This window comes from Papio anubis, chromosome 1 (genome assembly GCF_008728515.1).
Source record: "Papio anubis isolate 15944 chromosome 1, Panubis1.0, whole genome shotgun sequence".
Taxonomy (NCBI): domain Eukaryota; kingdom Metazoa; phylum Chordata; class Mammalia; order Primates; family Cercopithecidae; genus Papio; species Papio anubis.
In genome coordinates, this window is record NC_044976.1 from 187,937,072 (window position 1) to 187,959,670 (window position 22,599).

A 22,599-nucleotide genomic window follows, 5' to 3' on the forward strand; every position below is an offset into this window, starting at 1 on the left:
TACCTCTGTTGTATTCCCGCCCCCAAAAGGATAACTTGAATCTAATCCTGAAGACATTTTAGACATACCAAGTTGAGAGACATTCTTCAAAATTAACTGGCCTAAATCAAACAAGCCAAACAAGCCAAAATCATGAAAGAAAAAGAGAGAAACTCTTCCCATCCAAGTACTAACCAGGCCCGACCCTGCTTAGCTTCCAAGATCGGACGAGATCAGGCACGTTCAGGGTGGTATGGCTGTAGATGAGTGGAACTGTTCCACGCCTCAGAAGACGACAGAGACATGACAACTAAATGCAATGTGTGCTCCTGCCCCAGAGAAAGGAGAAAAAAAAAATACTTTTCTTTCTTTTTTTTTTTGGTTATAAATCAGTGCTTCCCAAAGCGTGGTCCAGGGACCCTAGGAGATTCAGAAAACCTGTCAGTAGGTATATGAAGTCAAAAGGATTTCATTTTATTTATTTATGTTTTGAGACAGGATCTTACTCCATCACCCAGGCTGGAGTGTGGTGGTGCCATCACGGCTCACTGCAGCCTCAACCTTCCAGGCTCAAGTGATTCTCCCACCTCAGCCTCCTGGGTAGCTGAGATTACCGGCACATACCTCCATGCCCAGCTAAGTTTTTGTATTTTTTTTATAGAGATGGAGTTTAGCCATGTTGCCCAGGCTGGTCTTGAACTCCTGGGCTCAAGCAATCCTCTTGCCTCAGCCTCCCAAAATGCTAGGATTACTAGTGTGAGCCACTGAGGCTGGCCAAAACTATTTTAGTACATAACTATTTTAATAATAATATTTAGATGTTCTTTGGCAAGACTATAAAAGGATTCTGAAACAAGGTGAAAACCACTGCTTTGATAACCAGGTGTGGTGGCTCCTGTCTGTAATTCCAGCTAGTGGAGAGGCTGAGGTGGGAGGATTGCTTGAGGCCAGGAGTTTGAGACCAGCATGGGCAGCAGAGCAAGACCCCCGTCTCTAATGGCAACAGAGTGACAACCTGTCTCTAAAAACATTAATTGGATGATTGGCAAAATTAGAATAAAGTTTAGAGATTTTAAAATAGTACTATATTTGAAAATAATGCTGGGCGCAGTGGCTCACGCCTGTAATCCCAGCACTTTGGAAGGCCAAGGCTTATGGATCACTTGAGGTCAGGAGCTTGAGACCAGCCTGGCCAACATGGTGAAACCCCATCTCTACTAAAAATACAAAAAAATTTGCAAGGCATGGTGGTGGGGGCCAGTAATCCCAGCTACTCAGGAGGTTGAGTCATGAGAATCACTAGAACCTGGGAGGCAGAGGTTGGAGTGGGCTGAGATCAGGTCACTGTACTCCAGCCTGGGCGACAGAGTGAGACTCCATCTCAAAAAAAAAAAAAAAAAAAAAGAAGAAGAAGAAGAAAAGAATATGGGCCAGGCACAGTGGCTTACACCTGTAGAGTCTCACTCTGTCATCCAGGCTGGAGTGCAGTGGTGTGATCTCGGCTCACTGAAACCTCCACCTCCCATGTTCAAGTGATTCTCTTGCCTCAGCCTCCCAAGTAGCTGAGATTACAGGCGCACGCCACCATGCCCAGCTAATTTTTTTTGTATTTTTTAGTAGAGACAGGGTTCCACCGTGTTGGCCAGGCTAGTCTCAAACCCCTGGCCTCAAGTGATCTGCCCACCTCAGCTTCCCAAACTGCTGGGATTACAGGTGTGAGCAGCCATACCTGGCAGAACACTTTAAAAAAATACATGCAATTTAATTTTGAACATTTGAGACAGGGTCTCACTCTGTCACCAAGGCTGGAGTGCAGTGGCGTGATCACAGCTCACTGCAGCCTGAATTCCTGAACACAAACAATCCTCTCACCTCAGCCTCCTGAGTAGCTGGGACTACAGAATCAGGCCACCATGCCCAGCTTATTATTATTATTTTCTGGAGATGGGGGTCTCACTGTGTGGGGTCTCAGAGTTGGTTTTGAACTCCTGGCCTCAAGTGTCAGCCTCCCAAAATGCTGGGATTACAGATGTGAGCCACTGCATCCAGCCTGGATGAACAAATTAAACCCAAACCCTGATGTTATAGTTCTTAACTCCTTGACCTGGTAGTATCTGCATCCTAATCTTTTCCAGCAGATGTTCACCAAATCACCTATATTTCTGCAGGGCCCCTCATCTGCCCTCCTCCAAGGACCTTCTTGGCAAGACACAAACCTCACAAATCCTATAAACTGGAACAGTAGGTCTCAAGAGCATAGTCCTGAAACCTCAAGGTCTTTGTATTTCTGATTTCTTCTATGGATGACTCTTCCTAAGGATATTCATATGGCCCCCTCCATCATTTCACTCTGGTTTCCTAACAACGATTCCTAAGGGAGGCCTTTCCTACCACATGTTCTCAGATGGTTCCCTACCCATTTCCTCCCACTGCTTCCTATATACCCTTGCCCTGCTATAGTTTTCTCTATGGACCTTATTAACATCTGACTGGCACATTACATATTTATTTTTTAAATACCGATTTTTTTGTTTTTTGTTTTTTTGAGACTTGTTCTTTCACCCAGGTTGGAGTGCAATGGTGCGATCTCGGCTCACTGCAACCTCTGTCTCCCGGGGTCAAGTGATTCTCCTGCCTCAGCCTCCTGAGTAGCTGGGATTACAGGTGCCCGCCACCGTGCCCAGCTAATTTTTGTACTTTTAGTAGAGACGGGGTTTCACCAGGTTGGCCAGGCTGGTCTAGAACTCCTGACCTCAGGTGATCTGCCTACCTCAGCCTCCCAGAGTGCTGGGATTACATGTGTGAGCCACCACGCTCAGCCCAAAATACTGATTCTTTATGTGATTGCTGCATGTCTCCCCTGAATGGAATCCCAACTCCAAGAACAGTGTCTGCTGGCACAGGTAGCACTTATGTGTTTGTTGAACTCCAGTGGTTGACCAGGAGCCTTTTCAATAGTCTTTAATCTAGGGTGACAGATGAGCCTCTGGGCATTCTGGGGCCCTTTGGGATAGTTCTCGGCAACTGTTCACACAGCACATGGAGGGCTTCAACCGATCCAGGGTCTGAATCAGCCAAGAACTTAGACACAGCTTCAGCCCAGGAGAGATGTCCTCTCTCACGAACGAAGAGCTCTCTAAAATGCCTATGACTGCAACAACAACAAGGAGTCCTTGATCACACAGCAGGAGGCACACGCGCCCTGTGAACTAGGTGGCTGCAATCCTTGTGATGGTGCTTTTGGCTATTTCAGAAGAGGGAAATGTAAACAAACCTGCCCTTTATCTCCGTTAGTTTGAATTTACCCAATATCCCTCATAACTAATAAAAATAACAATACACATAAATATAATTTAGTTTGTTTTTATTTCAGCAGTTGTACGTGCGTTTTTTACCTGCCCCACATTCTGTCTCCTGATCCCCCAATAGAGTTTTGCTAAGTATTTCTCAGCTGCTCACACCCCTTAGAAACACACTTGGCATGCACCCCCAGGCCCTGCTCTTCTGTCCCTGTCCCACCACTTCAGGGCTGCTGGGGAATGGGTCTCTCTGTGGGCCACAGGTATAACCACTGTATTTTCCTTGTCTGCACCCGGGACACCTTGGCGCTCAGATGCCTGAAGGTAGCAGCTTGTCCCTCTTCACCTCCTCTAATTAGATATTTCTTTCTCTCTCTCTCTCTCTCTCTCTCTCTCTCTCTCTCTGTCCATAAAGAAAACTATGAGAGAGGGAATTACAGGTAGAGGGCTAGAAGTTTTTGGACATTAGCTATTTCTATCTTCTGATATGGTTAACCAGAAAGAAAAAATCCTGCAGACAAATTTCTCCTCAGTCAGGTATTTCCTAACCAAGTTTGAGGGGATGAACATGCTCTCCTTTTCCTTTTCCATAAAGCTGAGGAGGAGAGTGAGGGAGTGTGGGCAAGAGAGGTGGCTCAGGCTTTCCCTGGGCCTGACTGAACTTTGAAACTTCTCTACTAATTAAACAACACTGGGCTCTACACTTTGCTTAACCCTGGGAACTGGTCATCAGCCTTTGACCTCAGTTCCCCCTCCTGACCAGCTCCCTGATGCACCCTGGCCTCTGAAACCTCTGTGAGATTAAGAGGAAAGAACCAGTTTTCAGACAGATTGCCTCAGACCAACCATCTCCACTTGCCCAGCCCTGTGGAAGAGTAGCGACCATGTATTCCAATGTGATAGGAACCGTAGCCTCTGGAAAAAGGTAAGAGGGGTGAGCTTTCCCCTTGGCTGCCCTCACTGGGTTTTCCAACCTCCAAAGGACTCACAGGAATGACCTCTAACACCTTTGAGAAGACCAGGCCCTCTCCCTGGTAGTTACAGTCAAAGACCTGTTTGGAAGACGTCATTTCAAGCGCCCTCCCTCCCACCCCCTCTTGGGGTAAGGCCTTTCCTAAGCCACACCTTGGGTCCCTAGCCTAAGAAACAAGGGGGATGTCATCCCTGGTGTAAAGATGCTGTGCAGGACGCCAGCACTCACAGAATCCAGGGAATGCTCCAAGGGCAATCCCCAGGGCCTGCCGTAAGAGAGCAAATCTAGGAAGAGAGCAAATGTTACCCACGAGGACCTCCTCATTCCCTTTTTGCTCCTTCTTCCACTCAGATCCACTCCACTCTGCCCCCACCCAAGATCCCAGTGACCTTTGACTAAAGGGCCAAAACTGCTTCCTTTTCTCACAGTGAGAGCTGTCCCTCCCTCAATGCCACACACACTCCCTTCTTCATCTGAGTTGTCACAGGAGGCTAGAAATGGGGTGGTGGCACAACTGTCTTGGTTTTAATTTGTGCTTCATAGCCCTCCCAGGGTCCGCTCAGCCTCGAATTGCATTTCCAAATGTCGCTGAAGGACAGAGTGGGCAACCGAAGGCAGTGGAGATGGGAAGATGAATGGCAGGGTCCTCTCCTCTCTCTCTCTCTCTGCTACTTCAGCCTGCCTTCCACATCTCCCTTGGTGCCTCTGCTTCTTTCCCACTTTGCACCTCTGTTCTTGAAAGGGCTGCAGAACTGGACTGAGACCACGTAAGAAGGCAAGTACCCCTCAGCTGCTCCAGCTTCCAGCCAGTCCCACGCTTGCCCAGCAGACCACATCTGTGAATCTGCACTGAGCGCCTCTCTTTCTCTCCCAGGAGAAGATGGGAAGATCCAGTACCCACAGACGGACTCCCTTCTGTACACCCAGGACCCTAAACCAGTTGGAGGCAGCCCACCCTTGTCTTATCTACAAAAAATATGACAAGAGACTTTATCTCTTGATTTGCTTCATCCAGTGTCCCAACTACCTCATTTTTTAAAAATGTGAAATTAACTTAGTTTACCTTCATTGAATCCATGTTGGAGACTATTAAAACTTCCAGGCAATAAAAGAGGATGAGAGCCTGAACTAAAGCAGTGGCAGTAACTGGTGAAAGAGTAAAAACAGAACTGATTGACTTTGGGGTTTGACTAAATGAGGAGGAGAGAGAGAGGAATCCAGGGTGATTCTCGGCTTTCTGTACTGAATTCACTGAGCCCATTCACTGAGCTGGAGGACACGAGGAGCAGGCACCTCGGGGAGAATTAATTACCAGGTCACTTTGTCCCTGTTTCCCTAAAGAACTTGTAGGAGTTTCTGGTGGAATTGTCCAGCAAATAGTCAGTCTGGAGCTCAGTGGAAGGATTAGGGCTGGAGCTAGATATGTGGGAATCTTCAGCACACAGATGTTGCCATCGTTTTGTTGTTGCTGTTGTTGTTGTTTTGAGACAGAGTCTCACTTTGCCCACCAGGTTGGAGTGCAGTGGTGCAATCTCAGCTCACTGCAACCTTTGCCTCCTGGGTTCAAGCAATTCTCCTGCCTCAGTCTCCCCAGTAGCTTGGGACTACAGGTGTGCACCACCACACCCAGCTAAGTTTTGTATTTTTAGTAGAGATGGGGTTTCACCATGTTGTTCAGGCTGATCTTGAACACCTAACCTCAAGTGATCTGCCTGCCTCAGCCTCCCAAAGTGCTGGGATTACAGGCGTGAGCCACCGCGCCTGGCCAGATATTGCCTTTGCTCCATCCGTTTCTTCTTTCCTCTCTTGTGTTGCTGAAATCTCTCTGTTGCATCTATCAGAGCCCTTCCCCAAACAGTTTCTGTAGGTGGCACCCCCTACCGCCCTGACTCTTCACTGGGCACTAAAGTTCCCAGCCAATTTTTTAGGCACGTGTGTTCCATGTCACAAACAGGAAGCTTCGCATTCTTTTTCTCCCAGCATGGGGAAATTGAGCACATAATAATACTTCAAATAACTGTCAGTTGATTCTAATTCCAACATGACCATGTCCAGGCAACTGAACTATCCCCTGGCAAGAAGTCTAGGACTGAACCTGTTCTAGGTTCAGTCTGGGCCCTTGTACTTGGTTCAAAGACTTTAGCCCTTCTCTTGGCCACACCAGGTGGGCTGGAATCCTCTGCTTTACTGAGGCAACCCTGTGGTGGGCAGTGGGGCTAGGGGTTGCAGCCTAGCTTAACTCGGCATTTTGCCCCCTTGCAGGAAGGTTTATCTTCTGTCCTTGCTGCTCATTGGCCTCTGGGACTGTATGACCTGTCACGGGAGCCCTGTGGACATCTGCACAGCCAAGCCGCGGGACATTCCCATGAATCCCATGTGCATTTACCGCTCCCCAGAGAAGAAGGCAACTGAGGATGAGGGCTCAGAACAGAAGATCCCCGAGGCCACCAACCGGCGCGTCTGGGAACTGTCCAAGGCCAATTCCCGCTTTGCTACCACTTTCTATCAGCACCTGGCGGATTCCAAGAACGACAAGGATAACATTTTCCTGTCACCCCTGAGTGTCTCCACGGCTTTTGCTATGACCAAGCTGGGTGCCTGTAATGACACCCTCAAGCAACTGATGGAGGTATGACCCAAAGGTCTTCTGCCCAGCCACCTTGCTAGGAGCACCTTTGGGGCTTGCATAGGTCCAAGTCCAGTGACTTCTCAACCAACACTGCAGGCCACTAAGGGCGCTCTTTATGCATTATGATTCCCTTTGAGTCACTACTTCATGTGTTATAATTCCCTTTGAAAACCATTTTTTAAAAAATTAGCCAAGGAATTACCACCTGGATATCTGCTTTTTAAATCCTGGTTTCCTCTTTTGAGCGACCTTACAATGGGGGAGGGCTTCTATCTCTTTCAACTTCTCTCTTTAGTAATTTTTTCATCTATATGTTTACTCATTAATTTGATCATTTGTTTATTCATTCATTCAGCACTTCCTCTGTGCTGGGCAATGTGTTGTGCCAGTCCCTCTTCTGGCAGAAGAAGGGGAGCTTTACCATCTGGTGACATCAGGCATATGGGCTTTTGTGGAAAAAAATTCTAGGATATTATTATGAGTATCATTATTTTTTTGAGATGGAGTCTCACTCTATTGCCCAGGCTGGAGTGCAGTGGTGCAGTCTCGACTCACTGCAACCTCCACCTCCCAGGTTCAAGCAATTCTCCCACCTCAGCCTCCTGAGTAGCTGGGATTACAGGCATGCGCCACCACGCCCAGCTAATTTTTGTATTTTTAGTAGAGATGGGGTTTCACCATGTTGGCCAGGCTGGTCTCAAACTCTTTTTTTTTTTTTTTGGGACGGAGTCTCGCTTTGTCACCCAGGCTGGGGTGCAGTGGCGCAATCTCGGCTCACTGCAGCCTCCACCTCCCGGATTCAAGCAATTCTCTGCCTTAGCCTCCTGAGTAGCTGGGATTATAGGCGCCCGGCACCATTTGCATTTTTAGTAGAGACAGGGTTTCACCATGTTAGCCAGGCTGGTCTTGAACTCCTGACCTCGTGATTCATCTGCCTCGGCCTCCCAAAGTGCTGAGATTATGGGCATGAGCCACTGCGCCCGGCCTCAAACTCTTGACTTCAAGTGCTTTGGCCTCCCAAAGTGCTGGGGTTACAGGTGGGAGCCACCACACCCAGCCTAGGATGGTATACTGAGACCAGGGGCCCAGGAAAGCCAAGAGAAGCCTCAAGAACGTGAGAGTGTTTTCTGGCTCTGGGAAGTATGGATCATTTCAGCTCGGTGACTTAGTTCCCACCCCCTTTCCCCCACTGCCTTTTCTGGGAGGGAAGTAGGGCATGATAAGATGAAGCGTCATGGATTGATTGATCACTATTGGCCTCTGGGGCTATGATAAGTCATGGATGGAAACCCTAGATCTTTAATCTGTCCTTGGCTTGGCTGCCTGACAGTCTTTCTTCAGGTTGGATCACACTTTGGAAGCAGAGTTCATCAATAGGGAGGCATGAGTCCCTTCAAGATGGTATATGGTGCTTATTTGGACCTTGGACACTAAAGTCTGTGGGTCTTAGAAGGGTTCCTTCTATTCTAGTGGTCAGTTTCCATGGAACTTCATCACCTTTGCTCAGGGCTCTGGGATGAGTTAACCCAAGTCTTCACTCTCCGAAAGAAACTGTAGGTTTAAAAACCCTTAAGACACTTAGTACTGCCTTCTCTGGGCCCTTTAGTCATTTTTGTATACATTGGTACTGGTCTCAAAGCCCTTCCATATCCCTCATGTCTCTGTCCCCAAGTAAGATCTTAAATGTAACCCTTCCTACAAGAAGAACAGAACACTGCTTCCAAACCACGCATATTCCTTGGGTCCTCCCCTCTACACAAACACCATGTGTTCGAAAGCAGGGTAAGACTGAATCTCTCTGGAGAAAAGAGAAATTCAGCACCAAGCTTTTGATCAAAAGTATAATCCTCCCCCCAAAAAAGTGCCTGTTGGAACAAAATCAGGAAAACCAAAGGCAGAGAACAGATAAAACCAAAAGGCCTTTTGTAGCCTGAGGAGAGAGCATGGGAAGGGCAGGAGGGGAACAGCCTCACCCATTTGCCTTGGGGATGGTGAAGGTGGACACTGGGGGATGCCATCTTCAAAGCATGGATGACTTCTAAGTCATTTTCAACCCTGAGACTCTTGGATTCTGGGCCTGTTTAATCCCTTGCTGATAGATTCACTCTTCCTTTTTCACCCCTACCACCAGTATCCCAGAGCCTCCAGGAGCAGCTGGCCCCAAGAGATGCCACAAAAGTGTTTGCTACAAGAAAGGACACTGTCCTGATTCTCTTCTCTGTCCAGAATCACCAAGAGGACTTTTCCCATTCCAGCAAGAAAACATCTGTGTGTTGATCTAGAGCCCTTTAGAGACTTTAAGTGGTGACCTAGTCTCTCTTTTTCCCTTTATCCTTCCTACCCTTCATTCTTCTTTTATCCCTTTATTCATCAGAACACAAGAGTTGAGCATTTATGCTGTCCCAGGTGAAGGAGTTCACAACTGAGGTGGCTATTAGTCAGAGACTGACCAGTCTATGCTCAACACCCATGTTAGCCAGGCTGCCCACAAAACCCACCACCATTTTTTTTGACTTCTGTAGGTATTTAAGTTTGACACCATATCTGAGAAAACATCTGATCAGATCCACTTCTTCTTTGCCAAACTGAACTGCCGACTCTATCGAAAAGCCAACAAATCCTCCAAGTTAGTATCAGCCAATCGCCTTTTTGGAGACAAATCCCTTACCTTCAATGAGACCTACCAGGACATCAGTGAGTTGGTATATGGAGCCAAGCTCCAGCCCCTGGACTTCAAGGTGAGTTGCAGATGTTACCCCTGACCTCCGAGTTCTTCCTCTCCACTCAGAGATTGAGGAGGGGGAGAAACAGCATCCAAATTCACACTGCTTTGCTGCTGAAGACTGTCGGAGGGCTGGCTACAAGTCAGCACCCCGGGAATAGTTATTCTTACTGGAAACCTGAGAAATCAATGGTATCCATGCTTAGATTGTAGTGACTGCCCAGGAAAACGTGAATAAATAATCAATTCTTCATTCCATCCACCAACTTCAAATATATACCAAAGGGTGTTTTGAAGGTGCCAGTCCTACAAGATATCTTACTTAATTTGAACAGTTATCACGGTCAAATAAAGTTGGTACATGATGCATGTCATATTCTCCTTTTGGAGATTCATGAAGAACATGGGCCTATGAAGTTTCAGAGAAACTCCGCAACAAAGAAATCTGTTGGCGTTATTCAATCAGCATTCCTCAAATGTATTTGACTGCATGGCCATTTCTCTCCTCCATATAACTTGCCAACCCCATATAACCTGCAATCATTCATTGCTTTCCCTGGAACATGCCTTGGAAACCCTACTTTTGTGAGTTCAGGTTTTCCAAAGTCAGAGAAAATAATATTTTATCTTATTTTTCCCAGACTGTTTTCATCTTCCTTCTTTTCCTTGATTTCTTCCTATTTCTTTTTGTTCTTTTTCTTCTGATAATATTTATTAACTACAGGAAAGATTCATGGAACTACATTAGATATGTGAGGTTTCCCCAATTTGGATTAGAGCGATGGCTTCTTAATCAAATGGTGGGAAAGGGCAGAGGGATGGTGAGAAAAATAAAACGCGGCCTGGGAAAATAGGGAAGCCAATCGAATAGCACAGGTGAGTAGGTTTATTTCCTGTTCTCCTCAGGAAAATGCAGAGCAATCCAGAGCCGCCATCAACAAATGGGTGTCCAATAAGACCGAAGGCCGAATCACCGATGTCATTCCCCCGGAAGCCATCAACGAGCTCACTGTTCTGGTGCTGGTTAACACCATTTACTTCAAGGTACTCAGAATGACCCTGGGGAGAGACCCCGGGGACCTCCTCTTGTTCTTCAGCTTACCCCCCCCGCCCTTTTTTTTTTTTTGAAACACGCATCTCGGCTCACTGCAAGCTCCGCCTCCCGGGTTCCCGCCATTCTTCTGCCTCAGCCTCCGGAGTAGCTAGGACTACAGGCGCCCGCCACCTCGCCCGGCTAGTTTTTTGTATTTTTAGTAGAGAGGGTGTTTCACCGTGTCAACCAGGATGGTCTCGATCTTCTGACCTTGTGATCTGCCCGCCTCCGCCTCCCAAAGTGCTGGGATTACAGGCTTGAGCCACCGCGCCTGCCCCCGCTCCCGCCTTTTTTTTTTTTTTTTTTTTTTTAAAACGGTGAGACCGAAGCTCTGAGAGGGCAAATGGACTGCCTGAAGCTACACAGGTCAGCAGGGCAGGTCAGTCTAAATGGGTAAAAAAAGCCTAAGGACTACATGAACAGATTCCGACAGTAGAAGGCAGAGAGCTGAACCAGCTTCTCCAAAGCGCCTGCTTCTGCCTCCTTGTCCCTGCCTTATTTCCTCCTCGCCTCCTTTTATTTTATTTTATTTTATTTATTGTTTAAATACGGAATCCCACTCTGTCACCCAGGCTGGAGTGCACGGGCACAATCACAGCTCACTGCAGCCTTGACCTTCCAGTGATCCCAGCCATCCCAACGATCCTCCCACCTTGGCCTCCCGACAGGTGCATGCCATCATAGGAGGTGAAGTTTTTTATTTTTATTTTTGCCACAGCCCAGGCTGGTTTTGAACTCGTGGGCTCAAGCAATCCTTCTGCCGTAGCCTCCCAAAGTGCTGGGATTACAGGCATGAACCACCACATGCGGCCAGCTCACCCTCTTTAACGCTACTGGGCATGTGTAGGTAGATCCTTTCTGAGAAATGGTCCATGCATAGTCTGGGCAGACATAAAGATTTGCTGAGAGCCCAGAACCGTTTGAACCATGGCTGCTGGGCTACCGTCCAGGGAGGTGTGGTAGTGTCCCCAGGCTGATGGCAGAGTGGGCATGCAAACAAACCCATCATGTCCCACTGCAAGGTGTGCACAGTGACAAACTCTCATATATATGTGATTCTGCTGTCCAGTTAACTCCATTTTGAAAACTGGAATGAAATGACAGAGTCAATGTGTTCACAATCTTCAGCCCTGCAATTTTTTTCCCATCACCTGGAGCAGTTTCTACAATGAGTCAAAGTTCCCTTTGCCTAAATTTTAGTTTTTAAAATTTATTTTTATATATTTTATCTTTTGTTTTTTGTTTTGAGACAGAGTCTCGCTCTTGTCGCCCAGGCTGGAGTGCAATGATGCAATCGGCTCACTGCAACCTCCGCCTCCCAGGTTCAAGCAATTCTCCTGCCTCAGCCTCCCAAGTAGCTGGGATTACAGGCGCACACCACCATGCCCAGCTAATTTTTGTATTTTTAGTAGAGATGGGGTTTCACCATGTTGGCCAGGCTGGTCTCGAACTTCTGACCTCAGATGATCAGCCTGCCTTGGCCTCCCAAAGTGCTGGGATTACAGGCGTGAACCACTATGCCTGGCCTATTTTATCTTTTTAAAATATGTTTTCTTTCTTGTAAAATCCAGTTTTAGCTTAAATCTTCTGAGCTTCTAGGTGACAGGGTCACCTCAGACTTAGGGGAGGTGCTATTATTTACCGATGCAGAAGGCCTTGTTTTCCTCAGAGTAATGTTCTGAAGACTGTGTCAACTTGATTATATTTGGGAAGGAAAAGGAAGAGGGGAGTGGGAATAAGCAGACCGCTGACACTCAGGAGACCACCAGTTTAAGGCGGGTAGAATTGTGGCATATTTTGCCCATCCTGGGATGTGCCTCCCGGTACATTCTTCCCTCCCACAGGGCCCAGGGGACTAGCCAGTCGCTGCTGCTGTCAGTCGCTCTGTCTCTTACGGTTTTCCCCTCTCCAAGGACAGAGCAGACTGTATTTCCACCACGTGAATTTGCCCTTTACAGTTTGCAGAACAATTTGACATTTATTAGCCCTCTTGATTCTCACATCACAAATGAAACCTGGGCCACTCGGACAGATTACTTAATTTTAAATACTGACTCTTCCATTTCTGACCATGTGAACTTGGGTGAGTTACCCGAGATCTTTCTATGCTCCAATTTCTGCATCTATAATGTGGTAATAATGATACATCTACCACATAGGGATACTGAGGTAGCTACTGCATGTAAATAAGGTATAAGTTAATACGTGCAAAATGCTTAGAAAAGTGCCTGGCATGCAGTAAGCATATTCTATAAATATTAGCTATCACCAGCTCTTAGTTTTACAGATAAGAAACCACTACTCAGAAGAGTTAAATGGGCCAGGCATGATGACTCACACTTGTGATCCCAGCACTTTGGGAAACTGAGGCAGGAGGATCACTCAAGCACAGAAGCTCAAGATCAGCGTGGGCAGCACAGGGAGATCCCGTCTTTACAAAAACTAAAAAAGTTAGCTGGGCATGGTGACACACACCTGTAGTCCTAGCCACCTGGGAGGCTGAGGTGGAAGGATAGCTTGAGCCTGGGAGGCTGAGGCTGCAGTGAGCCATGAGCTTGCCATTGCATCACTCCAACATGGGGCACAGATTGAGACCCTGTCCCCCGACCCAAAAAAGAAGAAGAGTTAAATGGCTTGTCCCCAAATTACAGAGCTAGAAAGTGATAAAGAATGGTAATGTTCAAAAGTGTGTCTTCTATCTCAGGGTCCCTCCCAGTTTGAAGAGGAAGTCAGTCAGGGCTCATCCTCTGTTATCTGTGTCTGTGTCTGGCAGAGCCCAGGACTTTGGAGGTTGGCCCTTAGAAAAGAGGTTGGTGGGGCCAGGCGCAGTGGTTCAGGCCTGTAATCCCAGCACTTTGGGGGTGCCAAGGAGGGTGGATCACCTGAGGTCAGGAGTTCGAGACCAGCCTGACCAACATGGCGAAATCCTATTTCTACTAAAGATACAAAAAGTTAGCCGGGCGTGGTGGCAGATGCCTGTAATCCCAGCAGCTTGGGAGGCTGAGGCAGGAGAATTGCTTGAACCCTGAGGCGGAGGTTGCAGTGAGCCGAGATCGTGCCATTGCACTCCAGCCTGGGTGACTAGAGCAAAACTCCGTCTCAAAAAAAAAAAAGAAAAGAAAAGAAAAGAAAAGAGGTTGGCGGAAAGCAGACAGCACAAGGCAATTAGATTTAAACTCAAGAAGAGACTTGCAGAGAGGACTGTAGATTGTTCTTGGTTTTGGTTTTATTTTTCTGATTATAAAAGCAAATACTCACTGCTGAAAATCTGGGGAAATACAGAAAAGTACACAGAGAAAAACCTACTCATAATTCCATCATTCTGACACAGTCATTATTAACCTTTTTGTGCATATTCCTTATATATTAATGTAACACTTATAATATATATTAATGTAACACTATAATATGAATATGTCTTGTGTCAATAAATATCCTCCTATGAAGGTTTTTGTTCTCACTTTGTGATTCTCTTCCAGGGCCTGTGGAAGTCAAAGTTTAGCCCTGAGAACACAAGGATGGAACCGTTCTACAAGGCTGATGGAGAGTCGTGTTCAGCGTCTATGATGTACCAGGAAGGCAAGTTCCGTTATCGGCGTGTGGCTGAAGGCACCCAGGTGCTTGAGTTGCCCTTCAAGGGTGATGACATCACCATGGTGCTCATCCTGCCCAAGCCTGAGAAGAGCCTGACCAAGGTGGAGCAGGAACTCACCCCAGAGGTGCTGCAGGAGTGGCTGGATGAGTTGGAGGAGATGATGCTGGTGGTCCACATGCCCCGCTTCCGCATTGAGGACGGCTTCAGTTTGAAGGAGCAGCTGCAAGACATGGGCCTTGTCGATCTGTTCAGCCCTGAAAAGTCCAAACTCCCAGGTTTGTCTAGGAAGGAGTTTCCTCCCTGCTCTACCCACAAGGTAGTCTGACCGAAAGTGGAAGAGTTGGAGAAAGACTAGAAAGGAGCAACAAGTCAGGACTCCTGGATTCTGATCCTAGTTTCTACTGCTCACTTGTGGACATCTCTTTTCCTTTTGAGGCCTCCGTTTCCTCTTCTGTAAAAGGGAAGTTTGTTCTTGGATCTCCATGGGCCCAGCCATCACTGGTGCCCTGTGAGTCTGTATCAGGTACAGGAGACAGGACCAGGTGGAGAGGAATTTGAAAGGGCATTGGAATTCAGAGCAAAGACACAGATATTAAGAGCTGGGGAAATTTGGTTCCCATTACACAGGCCTCACTGACGTTTATTATTATTATTATTATTATTATTATTATTATTTGAGACAGAGTCTCACTCTGTTGCCCAGGCTGGAGTGCAGCAGTGTGATCTCGGCTCACTACAACCTCTGCCTCCCGGGTTCAAGCAATTCTCATGCCTCAGCCTTCTGAGTAGCTGGGATTACAGGCGTGTGCCACCACGCCTGGCTAATTTCTGTGTTCTTAGTAGAGACGGGGTTTTACCATGTTGGCCAGGATGGTCTTGAACTCTTGACCTTGTGATCCACCTGCCTCGGCTTCCCAAAGTGCTGGGATTACAGGCATTAGCCATGGTGCCCGGCACATTAAAGTATCTTTTAAAGAAGTTGGCTGGCCATGGTGGCTCACACCTGTAATCCCAGCACTTTGGGAGGCCGAGGTGGGAGGATCGTCTAAGCCCACGAGTTTGAGAGCAGCCTGGACAACATAGTGAGGATGGTCTCTACAAAAAGTAAAAAAAATTATCCAGGCACGGTGGTGCACACCTGCAGTCCTAGCTTCTTGGGAGTTGGAGCTGGGAGGATTGCCTGAGCCTGGGAGGTCAACGCTGTAGTGTACTGTGATCACACCACTGCTTTCCAGCCTGAGCAACAGAGTGAGGCCCTATCGCTAAATAAATAAATAATATAATATAATAAGCTTCTGATGTTAAGTAATTAGATTTATCTTTTTTTTTTTTTGAGATGAAGCCTCACTCTTGTCCCCCAGGCTGGAGTGCAGTGGTGTAATCTCAGCTCACTGCAACCTCCGCCTCCTGGGTTCAAGTGATTCTCCTGCCTCAGCCTCCCAAGGAGCTGGGATTACAGGCGCCTGCCACCGTGCCAGGCTAATTTTTGTATTTTTAGTAGAGACAGGGTTTCACCATGTTGGCCAGGCTGGTCTTGAACTCCTAACCTCAGGTGATCTACCCGCCTCGGCCTCCCAAAGTGCTAGGATTACAGCTGTGAGCCACTGCGCTATTGGGCTCTCTCTAAGCTAGTTTAGAAAACTAAAAATGTTGCCAGACTGGAAAGAAAGATGTTCCTTCTGGATGGAGTGAGTTTTTTCTGTAAGAACAGAGTCTTGCCGGGCGCGGTGGCTCAAGCCTGTAATCCCAGCACTTTGGGAGGCCGAGACGGGCGAATCACGAGATCAGCAGATCGAGACCATCCTGGCTAACGCGGTGAAACCCCGTCTCTACTAAAAAATACAAAAAAAACTAGCCGGGCGAAGTGGCGGGCGCCTGTAGTCCCAGCTACTGGGGAGGCTGAGGCAGGAGAATGGCTAAACCCGGGAGGCGGAGCTTGCAGTGAGCTGAGATCCGGCCACTGCACTCCAGCCTGGGCGACAGAGCGAGACTCCGTCTCAAAAAAAAAAAAAAAGAACAGAGTCTTGCCCTTTCTCTCTCCCACAAAGAGCTGAAGCCTGAGAATGAATTATCAGGAGCCACGCTGAACAAGCCCAAAGTAGTTTATTATTATTATTATTATTGTTTTTTGAGATGGAGTTTTGCTCTTGTTGTCCAGGCTGGAGTGCAGTGGCGTGATCTTGGCACATTGCAACCTCCGCCTCCCAAATTCAAGCGATTCTCCTGCCTCAGTGTCCCAAGTAGCTGGGATTACAGGCATTCGCCACCACACCTGGCTAATTTTTGTATTTTCATGGTAGAGACAGGGTTTCATCATATTAGTCAGAGTGTCTCAAACTCCTGACTGCAGGTGATCTGTACGCCTTGGCCTCCCAAAGTGCTGGGATTACAGGTGTGAGCCACTGCACCTGGCCCCCAAAGTACTTTATTATTTTTAACACATATTCATTGTGAGAGTATGATTAGGTGAAGATTTAGGATTTCTTCTTATGTTTCAAAAAGCCCCAAAGGATCTCTTAATTCAAACTGAATTCCCATCTGTGAGTTGAAGCCAACCTTCTCCCATCTCACAAAGCCTTCTCCGGTCTTCCTTCCAGGTATTGTTGCAGAAGGCCGGGATGACCTCTATGTCTCAGATGCATTCCATAAGGCATTTCTTGAGGTGAGTACACCTCCCGACTCTCTCTTCCTATGCTACTTTTCTGCCACTTTATTATTCAGTATTTCATGTGATTTCTAACTCTGGAGTTCTTGCTCCACGAGCTCTTAGGGTACAGACAGGAGATGCATGAACAACAGAACACACATGTGGAAAAGGCCTGTTTCCAGCGTTAAGGCCTGCTATGATACAGCCCTCCCCGAAACCCTCATGGTGTGATTGTTGTGCCTTCCCTCCCACTACCTCTTCTTTCCCACTACCTCTTCTGCAGCAGGTCAAGCGGGAACACAAATATTTAGGAGGGTGATATAGGAAAAGAAGCCAGCAAAGCCCATCAAGAAGGAATTTACAGGATGGGGGTCGCAGAAACCCAGGGAGAAAGTTTTTTTTTTTTTTTTTTTTTTTGACGGAGCTTCGTTTACTCTTTGCCCAGGCTAGAGTGCAATGGCGCAAGAGCTCACTGCAACTTCTGCCTCCCGGTTCAAGCGATTCTCCTGCCTCAGCCTCCTGAGTAGCTGGGATGACAGGCATGCACCACCATGCCTGGCTAATTTTTGTATTTTTAGTATAGACAGGGTTTCTCCATGTTGGTCAGGCAGGTCTTGAACTCCCGACCTCAGGTGATCCACCTCCTTGGCACCCCCAAAGTGCTGGGATTACAAGCATGAACCACTGCACCCAGCCAACCCAGGGAGAAGTTTTAAGAAAATGGATAGCATCTAGTAAGAAGACTCCAGGGCTGGGCATGGTGGTTCACACCTGTAACCCCAGTACCTTGGGAGGGTGAGATGGAAAGATCACTTGAGCCCAGGAATTCGCAACCAGTCTGGGCAACATAGTGAGACCTTGTCTCTACCAAAAAGTCTTAAAAAAAATAAAAAGTTTGGAGACTGCCCATAGTTTACCTTTCCCTGACGACAGAATAGTGTGATCACATGCCTAATTGTAATGGATGAAGAGCAAATGGAAGGTAAGAAAGGGAAGCTGGTAAGTGTGCATCAGTGTCTTAAAGTGTGCTCCAGACAACTAGAGCACTAGACTACACTGGAGGCAATGAAAAGGTGGTCAAATAAATGTATATCCTCTCGTGAGAGATGAACAGTACACACTGGCAGGCTGAGGTCTGAGACGTCCCACAGTAAAGAAAACGGTTGAATATCACTTAACCTAGTGTTCCCCCAGCTGAGGTGTGCATGGAACCCTGTGTTAGAGTAACAGCTGTGTACAGCCTGTGGAACTTCTGGTTCTAGTTGTTCTCAAGCAAACACTAAACTATGGACCAACAGCAGCAGTCATCTGGGGAGCTTTATCTTTGGAGATTCTGGGATGGGCCCTGAGAATCCGTGTATGTACTAAACTCCTCAGGGGATTCTTATGCACAATGAGATTTGGGAACCACTGGTATAGACTATTCTTTGCGGGAGCCAGGCTGTGAGGGAAAGGAGATGGGACGATGGTAGAGAAGTTTCTAGAATTGAAGAAATCGAAAAGAATGAAGGTTGTAGTCAAAGAGAAAGGTTTCAGAGGATGGTGCTAGTAAATATAGAGCCAGGGATCAAGCTCAGTAGGAAATGCCTGGTTCAGAGGAAAGTGGAATTTTAACAGGAGTGAGGAAATGTGATAACTTGAAAGAATACAAGGTTATAGTCTGAGAAAAGGATGCTATTAATATAATTTCAAAGGTAGAGCAGTTCTGAGATGGCAAGTCCAGGGTGTAGCCATGGACAGGTTTGCTTACGTGGTAATGCTCATTAGGTGTGACGAGATGAAAGAAATGGGAGGCTACGGTGTTGAATGGGTCTCCTACTGAGATTTTTTTTTCTTTTTTTTCATTGAGATGGAGTTTTGCTCTGTCGCCCAGGCTGGAGTGCAGTGGCATGATCTCAGTTCACTGCAACCTCCGCCTCCTGGGTTCAATGGTCTCAAACTCCTGACCTCAAGTGATCCACCTGACTCGGCCTCCCAAAGTGCTGGGATTACAGGCATGGGCCACCGTGCCCAGCCTACTGCGATAATTTAATTGTCTCAAATGATAGCAGGAGTTGGGGTGGACAGAAAGGCTATGTGCAAAAATCCTCATTGTGGGCATATAATCTATAAGACAATGAATGTCAACGACCTTTAAGACAATAGCAAGAGTAGAGGTATTGAGATCAGAACAAGGGATTTTACCAGTGCTGCATTAATGGTTTTGGAAGTTAAGATGACACTGCTCACACCCTCTTTCATATGGATTTTTGGAAGAAAGGAAGACTGCAAGGGAAATTGAGTCCTCAGGGTTTTAACTCTCATTGAATATCCCCTTGTAAGGACTCCAATTAGAAGTGTCAACTCAGACCTCGAGGGGCTTGAGTTACTATTAGGAAGAAGCAGAGGTCTGGATTCATTTTATCCACCTGAGCCCAGTACACAATGATGTAGATTTTTCTGTGGTTCTCACAACAAAGCCGTTTTCTTTGAAAACCTTGGGAACCCTTAATAAACCCAACTAATTGTAGATCTGAGAAGCCATTAAAAACCAGACCTGATTTGAATAAAAGGATCCTGGTCATGCAAACACTCTAGAGTCTGCTAATAAACTTAGTCCTGGAATGAGCATGAAATAGACACTATTGGGAGAGAGAGGGTAAGGGAGGGAGGAACAAAGGAAGCGGAAGGAAGAGTGAGAGGGAAGGAGAAGACATCATTAACTAGCTCCAGAAAACCCAGGCAGCTGGTTAATCATGTGCTTTCATAAGAGCAGAAACAGAGTTCTAGTGATATTCTGGGTCCTGAGGCAAAATTTTCTGAAGGTGTTTCCCTCTAGACCTGCTTATCAACCATATTCAAATACCACTGTTTCAGTCTGTTACTCCAAAAAAATGGCATCTCGTCCAGCCAGACAACCCACCTCTTTTCACAGGCCCTAGGTCCTGAGTGGCTCTTTGGAGTAGCTGTATCTTGGATCTTGATGCTCCAAGAGTGAAACAGTTTCAACTATGGAGTTCAGATCTTGAGCCAAAAATCTTTCAGCAGCTGGTACAAAAAAATCTGCTGTAAAACCATTTACAATGGTACCAGCCAGAAATGTGATAACCTGTGTACATTCAGATTTCTGGGTTACCTTAATGGAACTCTTACACTTACTACCTAGCACAAGGCTTGGACAAACACAAGTACCTTACATTATCTGCATGAAAGAATGAGTAGAAGTAGGATTCTGGAGGGAATCCAACCTGACCCAAATGTACTTTTTACTGGAAAACAAAAGCATTTGAGGAAATGCTGTGTCTGTGGATGATTCACCTGCCAATAATGAACGGCATAGTAAATAATGTAGTTTTATTTCCCATGTGACCTGCAGGTAAATGAAGAAGGCAGTGAAGCAGCCGCAAGTACCGCCATTGGGATTGCTGGCCGTTCGCTAAACCCCAACAGGGTGACCTTCAAGGCCAACAGGCCTTTCCTGGTTTTTATAAGAGAAGTTCCTCTGAACACTATTATCTTCATGGGCAGAGTAGCCAACCCTTGTGTGAGCTAAACTGTTCTTATTCTTTGTACCTCTTCCTATTTTGGTTTGTGAATAGAAGTAAAAATAAATACAACTACTCCCATCTTACATTATAAATGGACTCTGCATCTTAAATGAAGACAAGGAAAGGGGAAACATGCTATTGGGGCATTTGGTAAAATGATGCCTTCAAGTTGTTCTTTGCCCAGTAACCACATCTGGATCAAGAAAATGAGGGAGACAGCGATGAAAGATGGTAGACAGCCAGAAAGGAATGGGAGAGTGAATCTCAGGATTTCCACGACACTAAAAAATATCAATAAAAACAAATTTAAACAAATTGTTTCTATATATGGAAAAGACAGATTCAAACCTGAGTATTAAACCATTTAATTCTCAAACCACTCACATGCATAATGTTCTTTTACACAGTGTTAAAATAAAGAGGAAAATGCATTTTTATACAAACAGAATTTCAAGTATACATTAATAGACTTTTCAGATTACTAACCAAGTTGCTAAGATTTCATTCACATTGTTCTTAAAGCTGTTCAACGAGAAAGCTTTTGCTAAACTGTTTTAAATATGTTTATATAAACCCATATTTTCACTTTCTTTGAATCTCCCTCCCCCAACCCGAGTCTCTGCCCACCCTCCTGCCCTCCCCCCTTCCCCGACACGACAGGGGTCCTGGGGCTCTAGGAGACATGCAACCCCACCAAGAACTATTGGCTTGTCATCAGGGGAAGGACAGAATCTTACAGGAGGAGAGACTGAGAACATCTGTCAAATGAAGGGAGAACAAATCTGATACTTAGAAATGACACAAATCGGGACCATATTTTAGATCTTTGTGTTTTCACTTGATTTTTAATTTAAAAAATCTCAGCCTCCCACAAAACACCACCAAAGTTTCTGACAAATTGCTAGCTGTGAAAATGATCTTAGATAGTTTTTCCTCAGTGAAACTTACAAAATCAGGACAGGTACTTAGAAATCTTTTTTGATTTGGTGGTTCTTTTCCCCTTTGGCATGGAGTGGGGGCCACTTAAAAGTGGATGCTATTACTTGTGTGTTTACATTAAGAAATTTGGTTAATTTCACAGGGTCTGGCAAGAGTTCTCCCTCCTTAACTCTCCTCCTGAAGTAATCTGGCTTCAGGGCCAGGAACAGCCACTCTCCTTAGGAATTAAAGTGCATTTTTTTTCAGTAAAGGAAAAGAGGGGGAGGTGGTGGTTTACACTTAAGTGATAATGATTAAAGTAGGGTTGGGTGAGAGAAAATCCTACTCCTATATATAGGTATTTATAATTAAGGTCATAATAAAAACTGATATTCTTAGGAAATAAGATGCACAAAGCCAGTCTAGCACCCTCAGTGGTGCAAGAGCACTATCCTGGTTCACTGACTTTTCCGAGGCATCTTTACTATTAATGGAGTAACTGCTTCAGATGAAAGACACAAATTTCAAACATTAGTTTTTTCAAAGGGAAAAAACAGATTGGTAGGTTCTTATAGCTAAAAATACTCTATTCCATTCCCTTTCAGGGATAACATTTTAGAAACTGATTGTCTGTTTTAATATGAATTCTCCTTGATTAGCAAGTTGTAAAAAATGTTAGATAAATTTGTTGCTTGCAATTATTATGGTAGCCTTTAAAAACTTAGGAAGAGGTGGGCGTAGTTGATCCTTGCTATCAATCAATATCAACTGAGAGGAAGTGAAATTTTCCTATCATCTCTTTATTTGATCGCTACCATCAGAATCTTATTTTCTGACTAGTTTAAATGCTTTACAATTTCTTCTTGGGTTAAAAACCCAAGAGTTTCCCATAAAGAAGTAAATGCTACATTAACAGCTATACAAAGACGTGATGGGCTCAAGATGAAAAGGGGGATTTTGTCCTGGATTCTGGCCTCTGAGTCCAGTGTGATTTGCTTTTCACAGTGACCAGTGGGAAGGCACAGTGCCAGGGACAGGTAGATGGGGACAGCTGTCACCCATCATGTAAGCACCATAGAGAACAGTTGGATAGATTTCTTTCAGACTATGTCCATCTGAAGGAAATCAAATTTCTGCTACATTGACTTTTCTATCTTTGAACCCTCAGCCTTTTCTTCTCCTTTCAGAGGCAGAGCAGAGCGGGTCCCCTTCAGAAA

The 22,599-nt window shown here is 46.0% G+C and overlaps 1 protein-coding gene across 1 annotated transcript; it reads left to right on the forward strand.

The window, feature by feature from the left end:
- The first annotated feature begins 4,024 nt into the window (after positions 1 to 4,024).
- SERPINC1 (serpin family C member 1) lies at positions 4,025 to 20,840 on the forward strand. The gene is made up of 7 exons (XM_031658438.1): positions 4,025 to 4,203; positions 6,514 to 6,880; positions 9,403 to 9,618; positions 10,509 to 10,646; positions 14,175 to 14,565; positions 16,888 to 16,952; positions 20,293 to 20,840. The coding sequence occupies exons 1-7, from the start codon at positions 4,163 to 4,165 to the stop codon at positions 20,467 to 20,469; spliced, it is 1,395 nt and encodes a 464-aa protein (XP_031514298.1). The 5' UTR covers positions 4,025 to 4,162; the 3' UTR covers positions 20,470 to 20,840.
- The last annotated feature ends 1,759 nt before the right edge of the window (positions 20,841 to 22,599 follow it).